Here is a 19077-nt window from a genome sequence, read left to right on the forward strand (position 1 = left end):
TGAGTGCCCCCCCCCCCCCCCCCCACGGTTTGGTAACAACTACCTTTGCAGCTCTAATGGATCCTACAATCTCCGTTGTCTGAGCCTCCAGAGTTGTTTTTTCCCCCAGTTTTTCTCCCGAGTGGACTGTTTGCTTTTTTGTGTTTTGTTTCCGTTTTTGTTTTGCAGATTCGTGCAATCACCAAGGCCTGAGGTTTCTCCCATGACAAGGACCATGCATGAATGCTCGTTCAGCTCAGTGTGAGCCATCATTCTCTGCCACACCAGAGCCCTCCTGTGTAACTATTTTTGTTATTCCTTTTTGTTCATTCGACCATGTATTTGATATGTCGTCCTTTTTCATTTTTATGAAACTTTTATAATGTCAGCATGTAATTTAGGACTTGTATCCTGGAATGTCCGGGGTCTGGGTGATGTTACCAAACGTTGTTCGATGTTTGAATGCTTACTTACCCATCGCCCATCTTTCATCTGCTTACAGGAGACTCACACCAATCCCAATACTTGTTAACAACTGGAATGTAAATTCTGTCAGCAGGCTTTTCACTCCTGCTTCTCCACTTATGCCAGAGGAGTGCCCATTCCAGTACACTTGAATGTCTCGTTCTCCTGTAGGCAGGTGAGGGTGGATAGTGGTGGTCGCTATGTATTTCTCCATTGTTGTGTCTTCGGCAGGGACTGTGTTATTGCTAATGTATATATACCCCCTTACACTAATGCAGTTCTTAAGGAACTTGCCACATTTCTGGACGATAAACTCCCCATCCCCGTTCTGGTGGTGGGTGACTAACAACCATATGGATCTTGCTCTAGATAGATTCTCTAGTACTGGAGGAGGCCATTCGCAGACAGCATTTGCCAAGCGGTGTGCGGAGATGGGTTTGATAGATGTATGGCGTACTAGACGCCCGACAGATTCCCAATATACATGTCACTCCAAAACTCATAGCAGACTTTCTCGTATCGATTACGTACTCACTACGTCTGAATCCCTGCCTGTCATCTCTGAAGTTAGCATTCAACCCAGATGCCCGTCAGACCACTCTCTGATAGTTGTGCGACTCTCTTTTGAGCATCGGCTATCCTCAACCCCCTGGCGCCTCAATCCTTTCTGGCTGACTCTGATCCTGGCTGATATTTCATCCTTTCTGTCCATCAACCTAGCCTCCACCTCTTTACTAGTTGTCTGGGACACTCTTAAAGCCTTCCTGTGAGGTCTGTTTATTCATCGTGTTAGTACTATCAAAACCAAGTCTAGGAGTGAGGAAGTGGATGCCCACCAGGCAGTGACTGACACTGAACGGGCTTACATTCACAACCCCTCTTCTCTCACTCGTAATGGGTGGACTGCTGCCCCAGAGGCTTTGGAGGGTTTGGTCAAATGGAAATCTGGGTATAAATCCTTTTTTATGAATCAGTCCTATTGGGCAGAGCGTGTGTTGACTGGCAGGCTTCTGGCTCAGATAGCGAGATCACAACAAACTGTTTCCTATATAGGTTGCATTAGGGATTCTGACAAAGCTATCATCTCGGATGGGAGGCAAATTCGGGAAGTATTCTCTAAATTTACACCACATTATACTCATCTGGAGCTGACTATTTGGATTTGGACTTGGGTGTCTCTGATTGTTCGGATCTGGGGGCTCCGATCACTCAGGAAGAGATGGAGAAGGCGGTTGCCAGCTTCCCGAACGTCAAGAATCCTGGCCCCGATGGTCTCACCATTGAGGTGTATAAAAAATATGGAAGTTCTGTAATTTCCACTCTCCACCAGACGTTCAATGAAGCTTTGGAAGTAGGACACTTGCCATCCTCCATGTATGATGCCACTATTGTGGTTCTGCCGGAAAAAAACAAGGACCCGCTCTTGCCGGACTCCTACCGGCCTATTTCCCTCCTTAATACAGATGTCAAAATATTGGCAAAGGTCTGGCCAACAGACTGTCTTCTAAAATTACATCCATTATTCATCCTGACCAATCTGCCTTTCTCCCGAATTAATTGACTGTGGTTAATATTGGTAGAGTGTACATGAATATGCAAGTTCCCATTGACAATACAGGTAATAGGGCGTCAAAAGTGCCATGTTCGGCCGATATGTTCCGGCGGCCGATATATTGGTGCATCCCTACTAGAAACTATTTTTTTTTTAAATCTTTACTGAACAAGATGAGGTTTTGCAGTCCTATGCGCGAAGCCAACTTTAACGTTGAAAACAAAATACAACAATTAAATCACCAGTTTGCGTTCTTCCTTGTTTGGAAACAATAGTTTAAATCACAGTTTAGGATACGTTGAATATTGCATAAATGGGAAGCTATATTAGATCACAGGTTCAAATGACAAGGGGCTGTCAAGGTTAATGGGGAAGAGGGGTGGTTGGGTACCAATCCTGAGCATGGTAGATTGGGAAGGGAAAGGCTGGATGGGTAGATGGAAGAAGGGGGAAAAACTGAAATGAGATAGGATAGACTGGGAGAAGCTGTAGGTCTAAGTAGATGTTGTGTAAAAAAAAAAGGGGGAAAATAACTGAAGTTATAACATTCAGTATATGAACATTACAGTGACATCTGAGACGATTGCCCCTTCCCATCTGTGAAGAAGGTTCACACATGAAAAGGGGAAGAGCACCCAGAATTGTGCAGGTTTGTGGAGTAATGGGCTTGTCATCTGTGTTAGAGCAGTTTAAAGAAATTTGTGTTGGACTTATCTTGTGGGTCAGTTGATGAGTAATGGATCCAGCTTGCCTAAATCTTATAAAATTTACTACATCTGTCTCTACTGAGTAATATCCATATTTCAGATTCTATTATGTTTTTGACCCTTATCTTCCACTCCTGCATGGTATGGCACTTTTCTTGTTTTCCCAAGATGAGTATCATACTTTTGGCTGCATTGAGATGATGTAGACACGTTATTCTATTGTTGTATAATCCTATGGAAAACTGGGTGCCATGGAATAGTAATGGTCATTTAAAGTTTTTCTGTATTATGGTTTGCATTAATCCCATCCAGCAAGTTAAGAGTCACAACACAAAGGAACACTGTACCAACCCTGTAAGAAATGTGTAACAGGATTCCTACATCCTTGTACTGATGTAGGAGACAAGTGAAAGCTTGATTTTCTCTTTGAAAGGGAATAAGTTTACCTTCTAATTCTTGTTCACATTTATAATGCTATTGGAATCTCCATTGTAGTGAATTTTGTAGGAAGAATTTATATATAAATGAAAGTAGGGGAGTAGTTTTGGATTTAACCATAAACACATTTTTTATTGTGGTGATCATGTCCATGAATCTATCTTGGGAGTTTATTTACTTAAGTGGTGTAGTGGTGTACACGTCTAGCTATCCTTTGTGAACTTTCCCTAGGTTGACTGAAGGTCTTTAGGGGTAAAAGTTTACCACCGGCGGCAAACTTGTAGCATCTTGTCTCTCCGTCCTCCCCCCAACTTTTACACAATGAGAGTTTTTAGTGAAGAGGAGTTGGAAATTGTGGCAAGTTAAATACTTAGGTAGGGTAAAGCTTTTTTCCCCAAAAATTACTAAAAAGGATCACTGGACCGATGAAGCCATGTCCATAGAAAGATTCTTAGGTTTGTTTGTTGTGTTTGTTTTTTTTCAATACATTTTTTATTAGAAGTTTGTTATTTGTATAAAAAAAATACAATAACAAGGCAATACTGACATGCATAAACAGGGTCACACATAACATAGCTTGTAGCATTTGAAAATTTGAAAATAAGCAACCTTGTCACATGACAAAAAACGTAAACAGTCAGCTGTGAAAGGCAGCATAAAAACATTACAAATATTGTGCACCGGGGCACACAGGATGATAAAAATACAGCAATGATGAGACAGACTTATACCTTGGGCTGTTTCCAGGCCAGCATAAAGGGAACAATAGGCAACCAGAAAATTGAGGAAAGGAGCCTTGAGGAGAGAAGGAGAAAGATTTAGAAGGGGGAACCTGAGGACAAAGGATGACAGAACAAGAGTGTGGGAAGGGGCAATGACTGGAGCCAGTGTCACCCTGGAAAAATCAAAATGTATTGCCCAACTATGGAGATGTTCTCAGAGTTGGGAAAAGGGGCATCTCACAGTGCTTAAAAGGTCAAACGGGCAGTGATTCTTTGTGAAAGTATTAGGGAAGGTAGGGCTGAATTCAAGGCTCACAGATTTTCACAAACACATCGGTATCTTTTTGTATGACCCTATGTTTTTCAAAAAAACAACCTGCGAAACTCTGCGTTTGACCTCTGCAAATGGGATCAGGAGAGATTTCCATGCTGGTGCAATGACTCGCTTAGCTTCAGTAAGGATACACACTTATCAGCCATAACATATTGATCACTGACAAATGAATAAAATTGATTATGTTGTTACAATGGCATCAGGAAGTGGGTGGGATATATTAGGTAGCAAGTCTAACATTTTTGTCCCTGAAGTTGATGTGTTGGAAGCAGAAAAATGGGCAATTGTAAAGCTGCCCATACACCTATAGATATTCCACAGAAAATGTAAATCATCGTGATAGCTGGGTGCATGTGTGCATCGCGTACCTGGGGAAGAGGAGGCACCAGGATGCACTATGGGAAGCAGGCAAGCCAACAGAAGAAGTGTAATGCTTTGGGCAATGTTCTGCTGGGAAACCTTGGATCCTGACATTTATGTGGATGTTACATCCCTTCAAGGAAACCATATTACCCGATATAAGTGGCCCCTTTCAGCAAGATAATGCACCCAGCCACACTGCAAAAATGGTTCAAGAATGATTTGAAGAACACGAGTTCCAGGAGTTGACTTGGTCTCCAAATTAACCAGATCCGAAGCAAAATCGAGCATCTGTTGGATGTGCTGGAAAAACAAAATCAGATCCATGAAGGGTCCACCTTGCACTTACAGGACTTGGATCTGCAACTGACAGCGTGGTGCCAGACACCACAGCATACCTTCAGAGATCTAGTGGAGTCCTTGCCTCGATGGGTCAGGGCTGTTATGGCGGCAAAAGGGGAACATACTCAATATTAGGTGGGTGGTCATAATGCTATGGCTGATCGGAGTATAAAATTTTAATTGGCAAAAGGTACATACTATACTGAAAATTAGTTGTTCAGTTGGGCTTACTCATTGCCATGTACAGAAATCGGTACTCTACTCCAGAAACGTCTGAACCTGGGACAGTCCCACCAAATGTGATAAATTGAGCCCTTCATCTGCAGCCTTGGAAGCAATAGGGTGAAATAAGGGGGCAGCACAAGATATCTGAAGAGGAACCAGGTATCACTGAAGAAGTTTATGGATAGCTTCAACTGCCAAAACACGTGTCAAGCTCTTGGTTGTAGTAGTCAAGATTGGTTGTAGGTTTTCTGAGAAACTGATCGGATTAAGTCACTCTCCCATCTGGATACACAGAAGGAGGGAGGAGTAGTATCAGGAGCATCAAGTAACAGGGTGCAAATTAAGGAGATTATACCAGGGCCTTTTGTGCCATCAAGCAAGATTCTTTCAAAGAAAGTGCAAGAGGATAAATCTGAGCTGACCCTACCAAGGTTTGGAGAAAGTGCTTAATTTGACAAAATTTAAAAAGGGCCCCAGGATTGAGTCTATTCTTGTCCCTTAGGGTTTGAAGGGACACAATGTCTGAATCTGAATAGAAGTGTTTTGACAAGTACAAAGACAGAGTGCCAACAATGAAAAGTGAGAGGGTTTACATAGCCCAGTAAGAATAGAGAATTTCCTAAAAAATAGACCAAAGGGGAGCATGTGGGGATGCCAAATTGTTAGATTTCAAGCTATCCCATATGTGGTAGGGTTTGTTTAGTAATGGGACAGGTTGTGGCAGTGCCAAACAGGGTAAATTAGTGATCAAGACTGGGCTACATAAATACACTTTTAGAGAGACCCACAGAGGGGCACTTGCTACTAAACCAATTGGGCCACCTGGCTTAGTGCAGTGTTTGGTAGGAGGTTCATCCCAGATAAGGAAGGAGAGAAGGAACGCATTAAGGGAAAGGACAGTGTCAGGGGTTGGCTGATTAGATCAAGATGAGAAACATTCAGTGCTTTTGATTTCTTTGCATGAAGACCAAAAAGGTCTCCAAAATGCATCAATAAACGCATCAGATTTGGCAGGGGAATTAAGGGGTCTGATCATTTTAGAAGCACGTAGGGCGCAAAAAGGCAGATGTTGTAATGGTAACCCCCCACCTTGATAACTTTCACATCCCTATGCAGGTGAAAGGCCTGGGCAAGTGGCTCAATAGCAAGTGCAAATATAATAATATAGGGCATTACGTAAACCAAGTGCACTGTGCTAATATGCAAACCTAAAAAATGGCAAAATCGGCTACAGCACCGGGCCCCGATGGCTTTCCCACTAGCTATTATAAAAAGCATGTGGAAATATTAGCACCTCATATGCAAAACTTTTATAATTATTTACGTTCAGGCACATTTCTTGATCTTGATTTTAATAGAGCCTTTATTAGCGTCATTCCAAAACCTAATAAAGATCCGGGAGAAGTCCTAAATTACAGACCAATCTCGTTGATTAATAACGATATAAAATTTTTGTCTAAAATATATGCCAACAGGTTAAATTCCTTATTGGGTAGCTATATAAACCAGGATCAAGTGGGCTTTATCTCAGGAAGAAAGGGCGCAGACCAAGTTAGAAGAGCTATAGATCTAATTTCACTGCTTGGTAACCCCTGGGATGGGGGCCCCACACAAAAAGGTATGTTGCTTTCTTTGGACTTGCAGAAAGCATTCGATTCGGTTTCTTGGGAATACTTGCTGCAATTACTAAAGAAATAGGGATTTGGGCCCTATTTCTTACATATATTTCAAGTACTATATTCCTCACCCTCAGCACAGATTAGATTTCAGGGATACTCCTCAGACCCCATCTTAATCCGGAGAGGCACAAGACAGGGGTGTCCCCTTTCGCCACAGCGTTGGAACCTCTGGCTATACTACTTCGAGACAGTCCAGATATAAGGGGAATTGAATGTCAGGCAGTAGATCATAAATGCGCTCTGTTCACAGACGATATGCTGCTCTTTGTTACCTCTCCTCTTATCTCATTACCCAATATTATGGCACATATAGAAGAATTTGCACAGATATCAGGTCTCCGGGTTAATGCTTCTAAGTCTGTGGCATTAAATATCAATCTTCCTCTTGAGCTGTGGTCGGGGCTTAAAAACTCTTTTTCATTTGAATGGTGATGTGATTTTCTTCAGTACCTTGGAGTAAAAATGACTCCTCCTTATACTAAATATTCAATGAATTACCCTCCATTATACAAACATTTAAGAGAAGATATGAGGCGGTGGTCTTCTTATAATCTATCTTGGATGGGTCGTATCCATTCAGTCAAAATGATTTTACTTCCTAAAATCCTGTACTACTTTAGAACCCTACCAATCCCGATTCATCGGGCTGAACTTCTTAAACTGCAGACGTCCATTATGAACTTTATCTGGGGCAATAAACATCCTAGAATTTCACAAGCCATTTTGTTTCAATCTAGATCCCAGGGCGGTCTAGTGGTTCCCAACCTGCTCCTTTATTATAGGGCAGCACGGTTGGCACAGCTATCCTCCGTTTACTCCTGGGTAGATGATCCAGATTGGGCTAAAATAGAAATTGGTTCGGCCGGAGGCATTCCTATTGATGTATTGAAATGCATGACTCCGAAGCAAAGGCCGGTGATATTAGCTCCCACCTTGTCACATTCTATGGCCATGTGGGATCGGCTGCGAGGTATGGAAGGTATAGTCTCCACCCATTCTCCTTTGGCTCCACTGTTTAATAATGTGAATTTTCAACCAGGACTGCGAATCAAAACATTTCAATGGTGGGTTGACAAAGGCTTGTATAGAATTGGATACCTGATTAAGAACCACAAGCCAATATCCTTGAGATATTGTCAAAGCATTCTTCAGATGCCACCATCAGAAATGTTTAGGTTTAGGCAGATCCAGCATTTCCTACAGTCATTAAAGATACCGGAAGTGGGCATTCCAGTGCTGACCCACTATGAAAAGTGGTGTCTGGGAGTCTCGGGTCAAGGAGGAGGGATCTCTATAATCTATGCAGCTCAGCTTGGCCCTTTTACTAAGCTATCCTATATGGCTGCTTGGGAAGCTGAACTAGAGGAAGTTCTCCCTATAGGCAAATGGAAGCAGTATACCATGAGATTAAATATGGGATTGCGTAATATCACCCTGTTGGAAGCTAACTACAAAGTTTTTGCTAGATGGTATCTGACTCCAGTAAAGATAGCTACCATGTTCGCAGGGGCTAGTCCCCTATGCTTTAGAGGATGCAACCAACAGGGAACTATGACGCATGTTTGGTGGAACTGTCCAAAACTGTGTCCCTTCTGGAATCGCTTTTTTGCCCTGCTCTTTAGAATACTTCGAGTTTATATCCCGAGGGACCCCCAGTACCTGCTATTGAATAAACCAGTCAAAGGGCTCACTAAGGCGCAGGGCAAACTAGTATCCTTTTTCTTTCTAGCAGCCAAGTTATCAATTGCACGGTCTTTGAAAACCGAAAAGGTCCCATTCCCAATGGTACTATATAAATTAAACTGGATTATGACACACGAGAAGTTATATAGTATATTACAAGACAGATATCATAACTTTCAATTGGTATGGGACCCATGGTTGATATATCTAAGAATTCTGAGCCCTATCCATACACATCCAGTAAATCAAGGCTAAATCTTGATTAGTATGCCAAGCAATCCTGGCCCGTAGGAGTCCCCATTATTATTGTTGTTTTGTTTTTTTTCTCCCTTTTTCTCTTTTCTTTTCTCTTCCCTATTAATAAATTAAGGTCTCCATTTTTTGAATACCCGGGCGAGCGAAATACTGAGCTCGCCAGGAGTATCTATCATATGTAAAATCAGTAAATAACAACAGTATCCTTATGGATAAGTTAGGAAATCTTGTCATATTGGCTCCCTGCTTGGAAGTAGATGCCCATTGGTTGGAATGATACCCAGTTAATGAGCTTATAATAGTATGGTTAAGCTTTAAAGGGGGGAGAGGGAATACTGTGGTGAGATTATAGTTTTTCTTTTTTCCCGATATGGCAATGTGTTACATATGATATTGAAATATAACGAAATGTTAATGTATAAGATGGAAACCAATAAAAAAAAATTGAAATAATATGCAAACCTAAATTATGTGTTTTAAACAATAAATATGAGTATATATGTACCAAATATCATAACTCTATTGTAATGTTAGGGGAATCCAGCAGGATCACAGGACACAGGCTTTTCAAATAAAGTCAAGTTTATTAACTTAAAAAGCTTCACTGGGGCAAAATAACATAACAATTTGTCTTCATCGACTAGCTGGAAAACTTAACAGTGATTCTTCAGCATAACAAAGAATAACAGTCTCACTGACTTGAAGGTTTCAAAGCTGCAATTGCAGTTAAACAGTCCCAGACTTCCAGGGTAACTTTCCCTGACCACAGGATTGCACAAAGGATAGTGACATGCACTTTCACAGCAATACACAATTTCAGTCTCTAGCCTCCTCTCCACTCCCCCTCACTACTCCTCACCTGCTATCTACCACTTCCTGTCTTTTAAACAGACATTCCCAAGCAGGTGAGTTAACCCCGCTTTGTCTCTTAAAGGGACCACAGCTCAAACAGAGGGGAAAAATCCCTCTAAACCCTTATCCCTGCAGGACATATATAGATAGTCCCAACGGGGGAATTGAAGGCCTTACAAATATGCAAGGAGAGAAGCACAATCGGAAATTCTGTTGCAGCACATTGTGATGTTATGTTATATAGTATCTCCTGCCTTTTTACCTGATAAAAAGCGCACCTGAATTTTGGAGATAAGGTTAGAGTTAGGTTAATTCTGTTAGCAAGTATCTTGCCCATCTTTCGGGATAAAACAAATAATGGGCATATGGGAGTTGCTTCCTAAGTCACCGTCCATCTGGAGCTTGTTGAACAGTTTGGTAAGGTGGGGGGAAAGTGTGACTCAGAATCTTAGTAAGTAGAGGTGCACCGAAACGAAAATGTTGAAACTTTAAATTTAAAAAAAGTCAGGTCGAAACCGAAAATAATGTTTTTTTTCTAACATTTTTCAAATAAAAAAAATATATATTTTATTTTTTTATAAACTTACATTTTTTTTCTTCACATTTATTTAGCTATTTCTGTTATTTAACAGCAGTTGAACATTTAAAGTCCTTTTTGCATTTTTTTTACCATGTTACTTAATTATTGGACATGTTTAACATAATTAAGCAGACTTTACATACAAATAATTTTCGTTCAAAATTATTTTTATTATTTTTAGGTGCATAAACAAGTAAGCACGTGTACATATTCAATGTCGGTCTTAGGAAACAGTACATGTATTATGCACAGTAAAAGAAAATTATAGTAAAACAATAGACCATTGAAGTCCAAAGAAACATCAAGTATTCAGTGTAGATATAATCAACACATTAGCATGGATATTGTGTCGAGAGTGCAGAAAACTAGTTTGAGTTGTCTGGTTCTTAAAAGAGGGAGGAAGGTACAATTCAATCCATGGTACCACAGCTTCCTGAATGACCCCATGGCATCCTGTTGAATTGCGGTAAGCTTCTCAAAAAACATCACTCACGAAACTCTGCATTTTACTTCAGCAAAGGGTAGAACAGGTGACTTCCAAGCTTTCACAATGACCCGTTTGGCTTCCGTCAAGGATAAAGGTAATCGATTGGTGTTGACGAACCGTACACACCAATGTTTTTTTATGTAGTAGGGCTTCCAAAGGGTCCTTGCGAAATGTCTTGCCAGTATATAGGAGTTGATAGACTCTGTGCCAGAATCTCCTCACCTTAGGGCAGGACCACCAAATGTAAAGGTCCGATCCCTACACCCGGCAACCCCTAAAACAATTTGGGGAATAGGACAGGATAGCCTTGGAGATCCTGAGGGGAACCAGATACAACCTAAAGAGCAATTTATAGTTGGCCTCTATCGCTTGGACATTTGTTGAACTTTGAGAGGTAATTGCCCATATCTGGGACCAGGTGTCAGTGGAGATAGAGCAGCCCAGGTCTTGTTCCCATTTGGAGGTGTATGTACCTAATTGCTAGATAAACTACATACTACTCTCCCTTCAGATGGCTGATAATAGTCCCAGAGCCGCTAGCATCATTTAGTAGGAGCTTATCGAAGGGGGTAAGAGGAGGGAGGAGTCTTAAGGAGCTTAATTGAGCCAATAGAAAGTGCTTAATTTGCAGAAATTGTAAGATACTTCTAGGTGTCAGGTGGTGTCTAGCTTGGAGCGTCGGGAATGGTATAACTCCTGTCTCGGAGCAGACATCTTTAACTAAGCTCAGACATCTTTAACTAAGCTTTAACTAAGCTACTGTCTAGTAGCCAGCTGAGGTTAAAAGAGGAACACTGGGCTTGGCAGCAAAAGGGTTTTGGCTTAACTGTATTTACTATTTCATTCATATGTAGATCTAGGGTGTGACCTTTTATCTGCTTCTGACATTCGGTAAAAAAAACCTTACAAGCACCCAAAAGAAAAAAAAAATTTGGCATAAAATTTATTTTTCATTGACTCCGGACCGTAAAACAGTTTATGGCATGTGGATCTTTTTAAAAGGTTCAGAATTAAATTAACATCATTTTATGCAGAGTACTTGCTTTGCTTAAAACCAAAAATGATTTCAGCCAGAATTCCTTGCCCTTTGTAAATAATAATTTATAGTTCATGTTTATCTGGGCCATAAGGATGTTGCTATGCTCACAAAACGATATTTCGCTCTGATCATACTATGCTCAGATACTTCAGACAAAAATTATATTTACCTTAGCTGTTGAATTAGATCTTCCCCTTCCTTAATAATGTTGACGGTAAATTGGAGTGTTGTCTGCTGCTGCTGCCCAAAGCGCTTGATTAAATCCTGAACAGCTTCTACCGACTCAGCGTACACATCATCTAACAGTTCCTTCTGGAGGTCCTCCAGCCAAGCCCAAAGCTAAAGAGGGAAAGCATATAGCTTGTAGCAGTTGTCCATAACAACAAGAAAACATAAGGGATGTGCATACAGCAAGAGGTTATCTGAAAAATATTGTGTAAATAAAAGAAAACTGCATAAAAACATATACCCCTCCCCCCTTTGTTCAGTCTAAACAAAAATAAGGCAAAAATAAGAATTCAGTACAATATCATTACATTTAAGAAACAAAAAGAAACACATTCAGAGGATACATATATTCACCATTTCCTATTTCCAGACCATATTCAATAACACTCCAAAATTTATATTTTTAGAAGCACTAGCTGCACATGTGCAGAGGCGGAATGACAACACATGGGGCCCTCGAGCAATATGAGATTATGGGGCTCCCTTGTGCTCTACCCATATAGAAGCCCCACCCACATATACATTATTGTGTTAGAGAAAAATATTTCTCCACACTATTTTTAAACTAGCAGGTCTATTCACTAAAAGGTAAATTGCAGGGGAATTGGTAGGAGAATTTCAAAATCTAGACCAATATAGGCGATTTGGAAAGTGAGCTCAATGGCAGAATTTTTCTGGTTTGGCTATTTTTACCTAGATTCCATAATTCTGCCAAGTATCCTGGATGAATGGCAGGAGAATTAGTAGAATTGACAGGGGAACTGAAGGATCTCGGTCAAAAAATAGCCAAACCAGAAGAAATTCTCCCATTTAGCTCACTTTCCAAATTGGTCTAGATTTTAAAATCCTCTAACCAATTCAACTTTTTAGCAAACAGACCTGTAAATGTTTTAGTACGTTAAGAAATTTTGGAAAAATAAAATTTACATTGAAGAAAATGCAACACATCTTTACTTATTAATGGTAAAATTTCAAAATAAAAGGTTTGAATAAGTTAGCATCTAGAATATAAACTTAAATCACAAAAATATACAACAATTCTCTTATCACCAAAATGTGAGCAGCAATTTCAGTGAACAAGTGTGTCATAAAAAAGAAATAGTAAATAATAGTAAAGAACGCACAGATCAGCAGTATAGAACGCACAGTTCAGCGGTAAAGAACGCACAGTACAATTGTAAAGAACGCAGAGCTTAGTAATAAAGAACAGAGTGCGGTAGTAAAGTATAACCTCTTGCTCCTATATACTAGAAACTATTAACCAGTTGTGGACATTGGACATGCTACACACCACAAAAACTACAATATAGTGCACAGGGAGTGTCCACAGGTATAGGTTTATGTGGGTTTGAACCCTTGAAGCTCTGCTAGTTTAGTATGGATAGCATACTCACTGATGTTGCAGTTTTAATTGAGATATGATAAAAATACTAACCACTAGAGTATATGCAGATTTCTCAAAAAATGTTGCACATTCCCTTAGGATACTTCAGGGCCAGTTCACACCAATTGCAGTGCGTTCCAGAGCGGTAGCTGCTGCAAAAAACAGAGCAAGCAGCATTTTTTTATGTTTGCACAGGACCGAAACGCAGACAATGTTTTGCCACCCGTCCGATTGCACTGCGATACCATTGACATCAATGCACCGCCACGCCCCAGAACAAAGGGGGGAGTTTTGTAAGCGATTGATGTGCGTTCCAGCAGCTGCCATTCTGAAACACACCACAAATGGTGTGAACAAGCCCTTATACAATTTTTCAGCAGGTGCCCAAATATCTTTACTTTTTTTTACAACAGCAATTAATACCTTATAAAAGGTGTATCCTCTAGTTTCCTGCATCCCTCTGAGATCCCCTGGAGGCCGCTGTCTCTGCTAGCCATGGACATCAGGGCGCTCAATCGCTGGGCACGCAAAAGGCAGCGCCAGGGAGAGTACGGCGTAGGGGATGAAGCTCTGCCTTCTCCTATCCTTCCGACCGTCATCAGCGGGGAGGGGAGATCATACACATATCAGTGCTGTAGGTAGCAGGGGCTGATGGAGAATAGTGTGTAGTATAAATGGCAGCATGATCCCCAGGGACGCCAACGTAAAAAACTATTGGGGGGAGGGAGGCAATGGGCCCCCTACTGTTCGTGGGCCCTCGAGTAGTGCCCGAATGGTCAGTCAGCCTCTGCACATGTGCTAACAGCACTGAACAGGACTTCTGTCAGAGAGGCTGTATAGGCTTCGACTGTGCTGCTGTGGTAAATGAGCAGCTGGGGTGAAGTGGAGAAGGAGTTAGCACTGATTAGTTTAAAAGCACAAGGCAGGGAGGATTAGTAGTATTGTCTGGCTGTTGTGCAGTTGATGGAGGATAAATGACTGGACACATAAGGTACAGTTGATGAATAAAATGGTGTGATAAGAGGCGGAGTGATAAGAGGATGGGTGATCGAGTGATACAGTCTATGCTGGGAACAGATCAGCAAACAGCTAGAAGGCTAAAAAAACAATATTGCAGTTCTGTTTTCTTACAACCCCTGCAAGGGTGGACTTTAGTTGTTTATTTTGTTCTGTGGACAAATAAAAGCAGGCAAAAAGCCCTTAAAAGCGCCTTTTGAGGTCTGAACTATCTCTGTTATGAGTGTTATGTTTAGTTTATATGCAACTCTATGATTCATCTCTGTAGCACTTGTTTCCTGTGATGCGTTTCCTGTTCTGTGGGTTCTCTTCTAAGAACATGACTTCTGTACACTAATGGCTTGTACTGTCATTATTTATCCACATAAAACAACCTCTATGAGAGCTCTAGGTTTGAAGCTGACCCTCATACTATCAAAGTAACAAGACATTTCCAGACACACATAAGGCACAGAAAAAAAGTATATTTCCCAAGGTGTATGCAAAAAGTTGCTTAATCCTGGTCAAACTAAAAATAGTATTTCAAAGACATATCTGTCAGGGGCGTCCCGAGGCCGGGTGACACCCTGCCGTGTCGTCATTCTGCATGTGTGGCCATCTTGGTGATGAATGCCGGCAGAGAGGGGACGTTCACCCGGCGGGATGAGGTATGGCGCTGGGTCCTCTCCTCTCTCCTGACACTGTCGGGCTCTCGGTTCATGACAGAGTGCCCAACTTTTTGGAGGGGGTGACACCAAAATGACTGTCAGTCATTTTGGTGTCACCCGGGTGCAGGCCACACCCCCCTTGTGACACCACTGATGTCTGTGAAGTTATTCATTCATCCAGGTCATGGTAGATCTAACAGTAGTTACATTTAAACAAAATTGTTCTGTAATGTCAGATGATGTTTTGCTACTCATTTATGTAACTTCTTCAGCCAAGTGTCAGAAACACACTCAAATGTTCATAGCCACACAGGTAATTCAATCACCTTTATTCAATCACCATGCAATGTGTCAAGCCAGATGCGTAATGTCCAAGAGCAACATGTCAGTTGTTGCAAGGTGGTGTTTACATAACATCTGAATTAGCAAATTCATTTCTATCTGTGCATTTGGAAAATAAAGTTAAATGTGGTGTTCATAGGTTAAAGGAGAATTATGGGGTCAGTGAAAAACACTCATCCCCATAATTCAAGCCGACCTGTGACATAGAAGCTGTCACAGGTCGGCTCTATAGATTGGGAAGTCAACGAAAAACATATAGTCATCGCTGACTTCCTGCAGGGATTCCCACCCTCCCCTCTCTGTTTCCCCAGCGCTGACTGGAGGAACAGGTGGGGAAGGGGCAGGCATAGCTGCTTCTGCCTCACAGAGAGCCAGCTGTCATCAGCCAGCGGGGTGTGTATTTCGACAGCATTGTCAGGATCCGTCCCAGCTGCGCCACTCTTGGCATATGAACAATAGAAAAACGTCACCAGCACACCGCAAGTTGAAAAAGCAAAATGTTAATTTATTGCCAATAGCTGTATCTCATTGGCAAGCGCTTTCGGGGCCACGCAGGGTCCCCTTCATCAGGCTCAGAGGTAACAGTGAAGTGAAAGACATACAACAATATATACCAAGACATACCAATCAACTAAGTGCTGAAAAACAACTCTCATCCACCTAGGGCGTCAGTATGACGCCAGAACCTCTTGTTAGGTATTGGAAAAGGACGTGTGCAGAATAATATAGAAGATGTAAATACCAAACATACCTTCCAAGCCATCAATGACTCCCAAACAGCATGTGTAAGTGTGACTCACCCGGTAGCGATATACATCGTCTGGGATTAAGGTCGTCAGAATAAGTGCAGAGCGGTGACCAGTGTCAGGGCCGTGAGCAAACTGAGAACGAAGCGGCGCTGGTTGCCTAGGCAACATGACACTATACAGCGGCTCTTAACATCCAGAGCCGCGACCGCTTGTCTCGCCCACTGGTGCATGCGCCGTGCGGGTACAGGCACGTCTCTAATGGACTAGAATGGCTGTCGTGGTCGATTTGCTTGATTAGGTGCATACACACACACGAGTATTCATTTATAAAACAAGTATAGTAAATTCCTATATTTTTCACCGCCATCTATGCTATGGCCGTGCAAACTGCATCTATCCAGAGTTTCATAAATTAAGCCCTAGGAGTTTTCAGCTGCCTCACTGTTTTCTGTTGTAGACCCCAGAAGTGGCTTAATGTGGCAGCCTGGCTTTACATGTATTTTCAAATGGATGTAAAAAAACCTTCATTTTTGCTGACTAGCTGGGAAAGTGTGTTGAGGAATCTTTGTGTTGTTCTGTACATTGCCTTGCCTATGTAAAAATTCCCTTTTTGACTAGTTTTCAACTTGTTAGAGAAGCTGCCATTTTTGCTTGGGGCTGATGAGCCATGTATTACTATATATGTTCCTCTCGGCCACCTAATTTGCCTAACACATTACAGGGGACAATAGCGCTGCTGTGCGCAGCCAGCATTGGAAGCTTTGTCACATCCAAGCGTGCATCGCAGCCGCCTGTTGTCAATCAGCACAGGAGGACCTGATGGAGAACTTTCTCCTTCAGGCCCTTCCTGTGCTGATTGACAGCAGGAAGTGGGTGGGTGCAATAGCCAGCCTGTTATTGGCTATTGCAATTTGAAATATCCAGGCTGGCTGGCTATTGCTCCCAGCAATAATAATAAAAAAAAAAAAGTTAAACTAAAAAAAAAATTAAGAAAGTTAAATGCAAAGAAAGTTAAACAAATACAGTTAAATAAATTAAAACTACAAAAATGTGTTAAAAATTTAAATAAAAAGTAAAAATACAAAAAAGTAAAAAAGTTTTAAAAAATAAAGTTATATAAACTAAAATTAAAAATGCAAAAAACCTTTAAAAAGTTCAATAAAAAGTAAAATGCAAAAAAATAACATAAAAAGCAGCCTCCTAAAACCCCACACAGCCATACATTTTCCATTAAGGTTGTGAGTGGGACCTCATGTTTAAGTTTCTCCTAAGGCCTTGCAAAGTCTAGAGCCGCCTCTGTTTCCCATAGTTAAGAAGTGAGATAGTTTTGAGTTGGGGACCAAGGATTTTAAAAGTGCCTTGATGCAGTAGTGTGGTTTTAAATGTATTTGCAAATGTATTTATTATTGTGGTCACACTTCTTATGTTAACAGTGATAGAATGACCTATATGCACACACTGAAGTTAATGTATTTCCTAAGCTTGCAGGCTTTATACAGACACTCAAAATTACTCCTCTACATATATACAGGCTCATGCAGCACTGAACAAAGAAAATGTAAATGTTTTTTCTTATACATGGCTATTGCCATTATTAAAGTAGAGTGGCTGGTGCCACTGTGCCACACACAAGAACAAATGGCCATGGATTAATGATCCAATTGTAATGTGTTTAGGGTGCATTTGCAATCTATTGACCATGTGTTTATCAACTATTTGCCATGCATCCACATTATGTATTAAGGAGTAAAAGCAAAATCGAATCCGATTTCAAGCCGAACCTAACTACTCTCAAAAGCTGATGTGCACAAGCCTCTACACTAGCAACCAGAAAATCAGCAATTTTGTCCTGCAGAAGGTGCATCACCAAATGACCTCTGACAGAAAACACTGCAACAATCCAATCAGTACACAGCGATAGCTTGCTTATATTGACTACTTATTATATGGATAATAATTTAAGGTAACAGGTATAAACTAGATATACCACAATTTCTTGGGTATACTGAAATAATCCTCTCAAAAAATGTTTTGGCTTCAGTGATACTTTAAGGGTGGGCAACAGAGCAAACAGAGGGGAACGGGTCCCAAAAAAAATCAAAGGATAAACTGAGGCAGCTCAACAGAGCCTACTGAGCTGCCTGGAGTACCTTACTACGAAAGCCGATATCAGCAGAGGCTTGAACATCTACCTAAAACAAACAGCACCCTCTCCTAGTGTAAAAACATTTTCTTATATAAAAATGTCTTCCATAAAATCTACTCCATCTCTATGCGAGTAGATTTTATGGAAGAAATTTGTATACTCTATATAAAATATAATGTTTTTACACTAGGAGAGGGCGCTGTTTGCTTTTTGATTTACATGGTATGTGAGAATACGTCCCAGTGGCCTTGAGGACGACAGCCCTTTCCCTTCATGTTTATGTGGAAGAACTTTTCTTACTGAGAGCTGTGATGTATATTACTTGAACATCTACCTGCTAAAACTTAAACATGTGAACAGAGGACCAAGTGGCAACCTTGCAAATCTGAGAAACAGGTGTCCCATGCTTTAAAGCCCATGAAGCACTAGTTAATCTAGTGGAGTGAACTTGGACCTGGAAAGGGGGAAGCTTGCCTTGTGGCCCAAAGCCTGAATGATGAGTTGTTAAATCCATATATGTGATAAGTGGTTCTCAACCTGTGTAATCTCATGACCCAGGACGTGAATTCATTAATGGCAGATGGTATGCTTGACCAGAAAATACTTTGGCACATATAACAGTAATTCCCAAACCGTATAAAGATCCTACGAGTTGTGGGAGCTATAGACCAATATCATTATTAAATATGGATATTAAGCTGTTTGCCAGGGTCTTGGCAAAGAGACTCTTACCATTGATATCACAATGTATCTCTACTGACCAAACTGGATTCATCCCTGGTAGAGAAGCAAGAGATAATTCATTGAGGACTTTGGCAGTAATGACTTATGTGAAACAACAATCCCAGCCAACACTATTACTATT

The 19077-nt window shown here is 41.1% G+C and overlaps 1 protein-coding gene across 1 annotated transcript in view; it reads right to left on the bottom strand.

Annotated features, from left to right (window-relative positions):
* Window positions 1-19077, bottom strand: part of LOC108794847 (triple functional domain protein-like) — a 660684-nt gene that overhangs the window by 557520 nt on the left and 84087 nt on the right. The window contains exon 5 of the mRNA XM_018565963.1: window positions 11869-12038. Within this exon, the coding sequence (XP_018421465.1) occupies window positions 11869-12038 (170 nt within the window). The remainder of the gene's footprint in view (window positions 1-11868; window positions 12039-19077) is intronic.

The sequence above is a fragment of the Nanorana parkeri genome, unplaced genomic scaffold, assembly GCF_000935625.1.
Source record: "Nanorana parkeri isolate BGI_ZX_2015 unplaced genomic scaffold, ASM93562v1 scaffold904, whole genome shotgun sequence".
NCBI lineage: Eukaryota > Metazoa > Chordata > Amphibia > Anura > Dicroglossidae > Nanorana > Nanorana parkeri.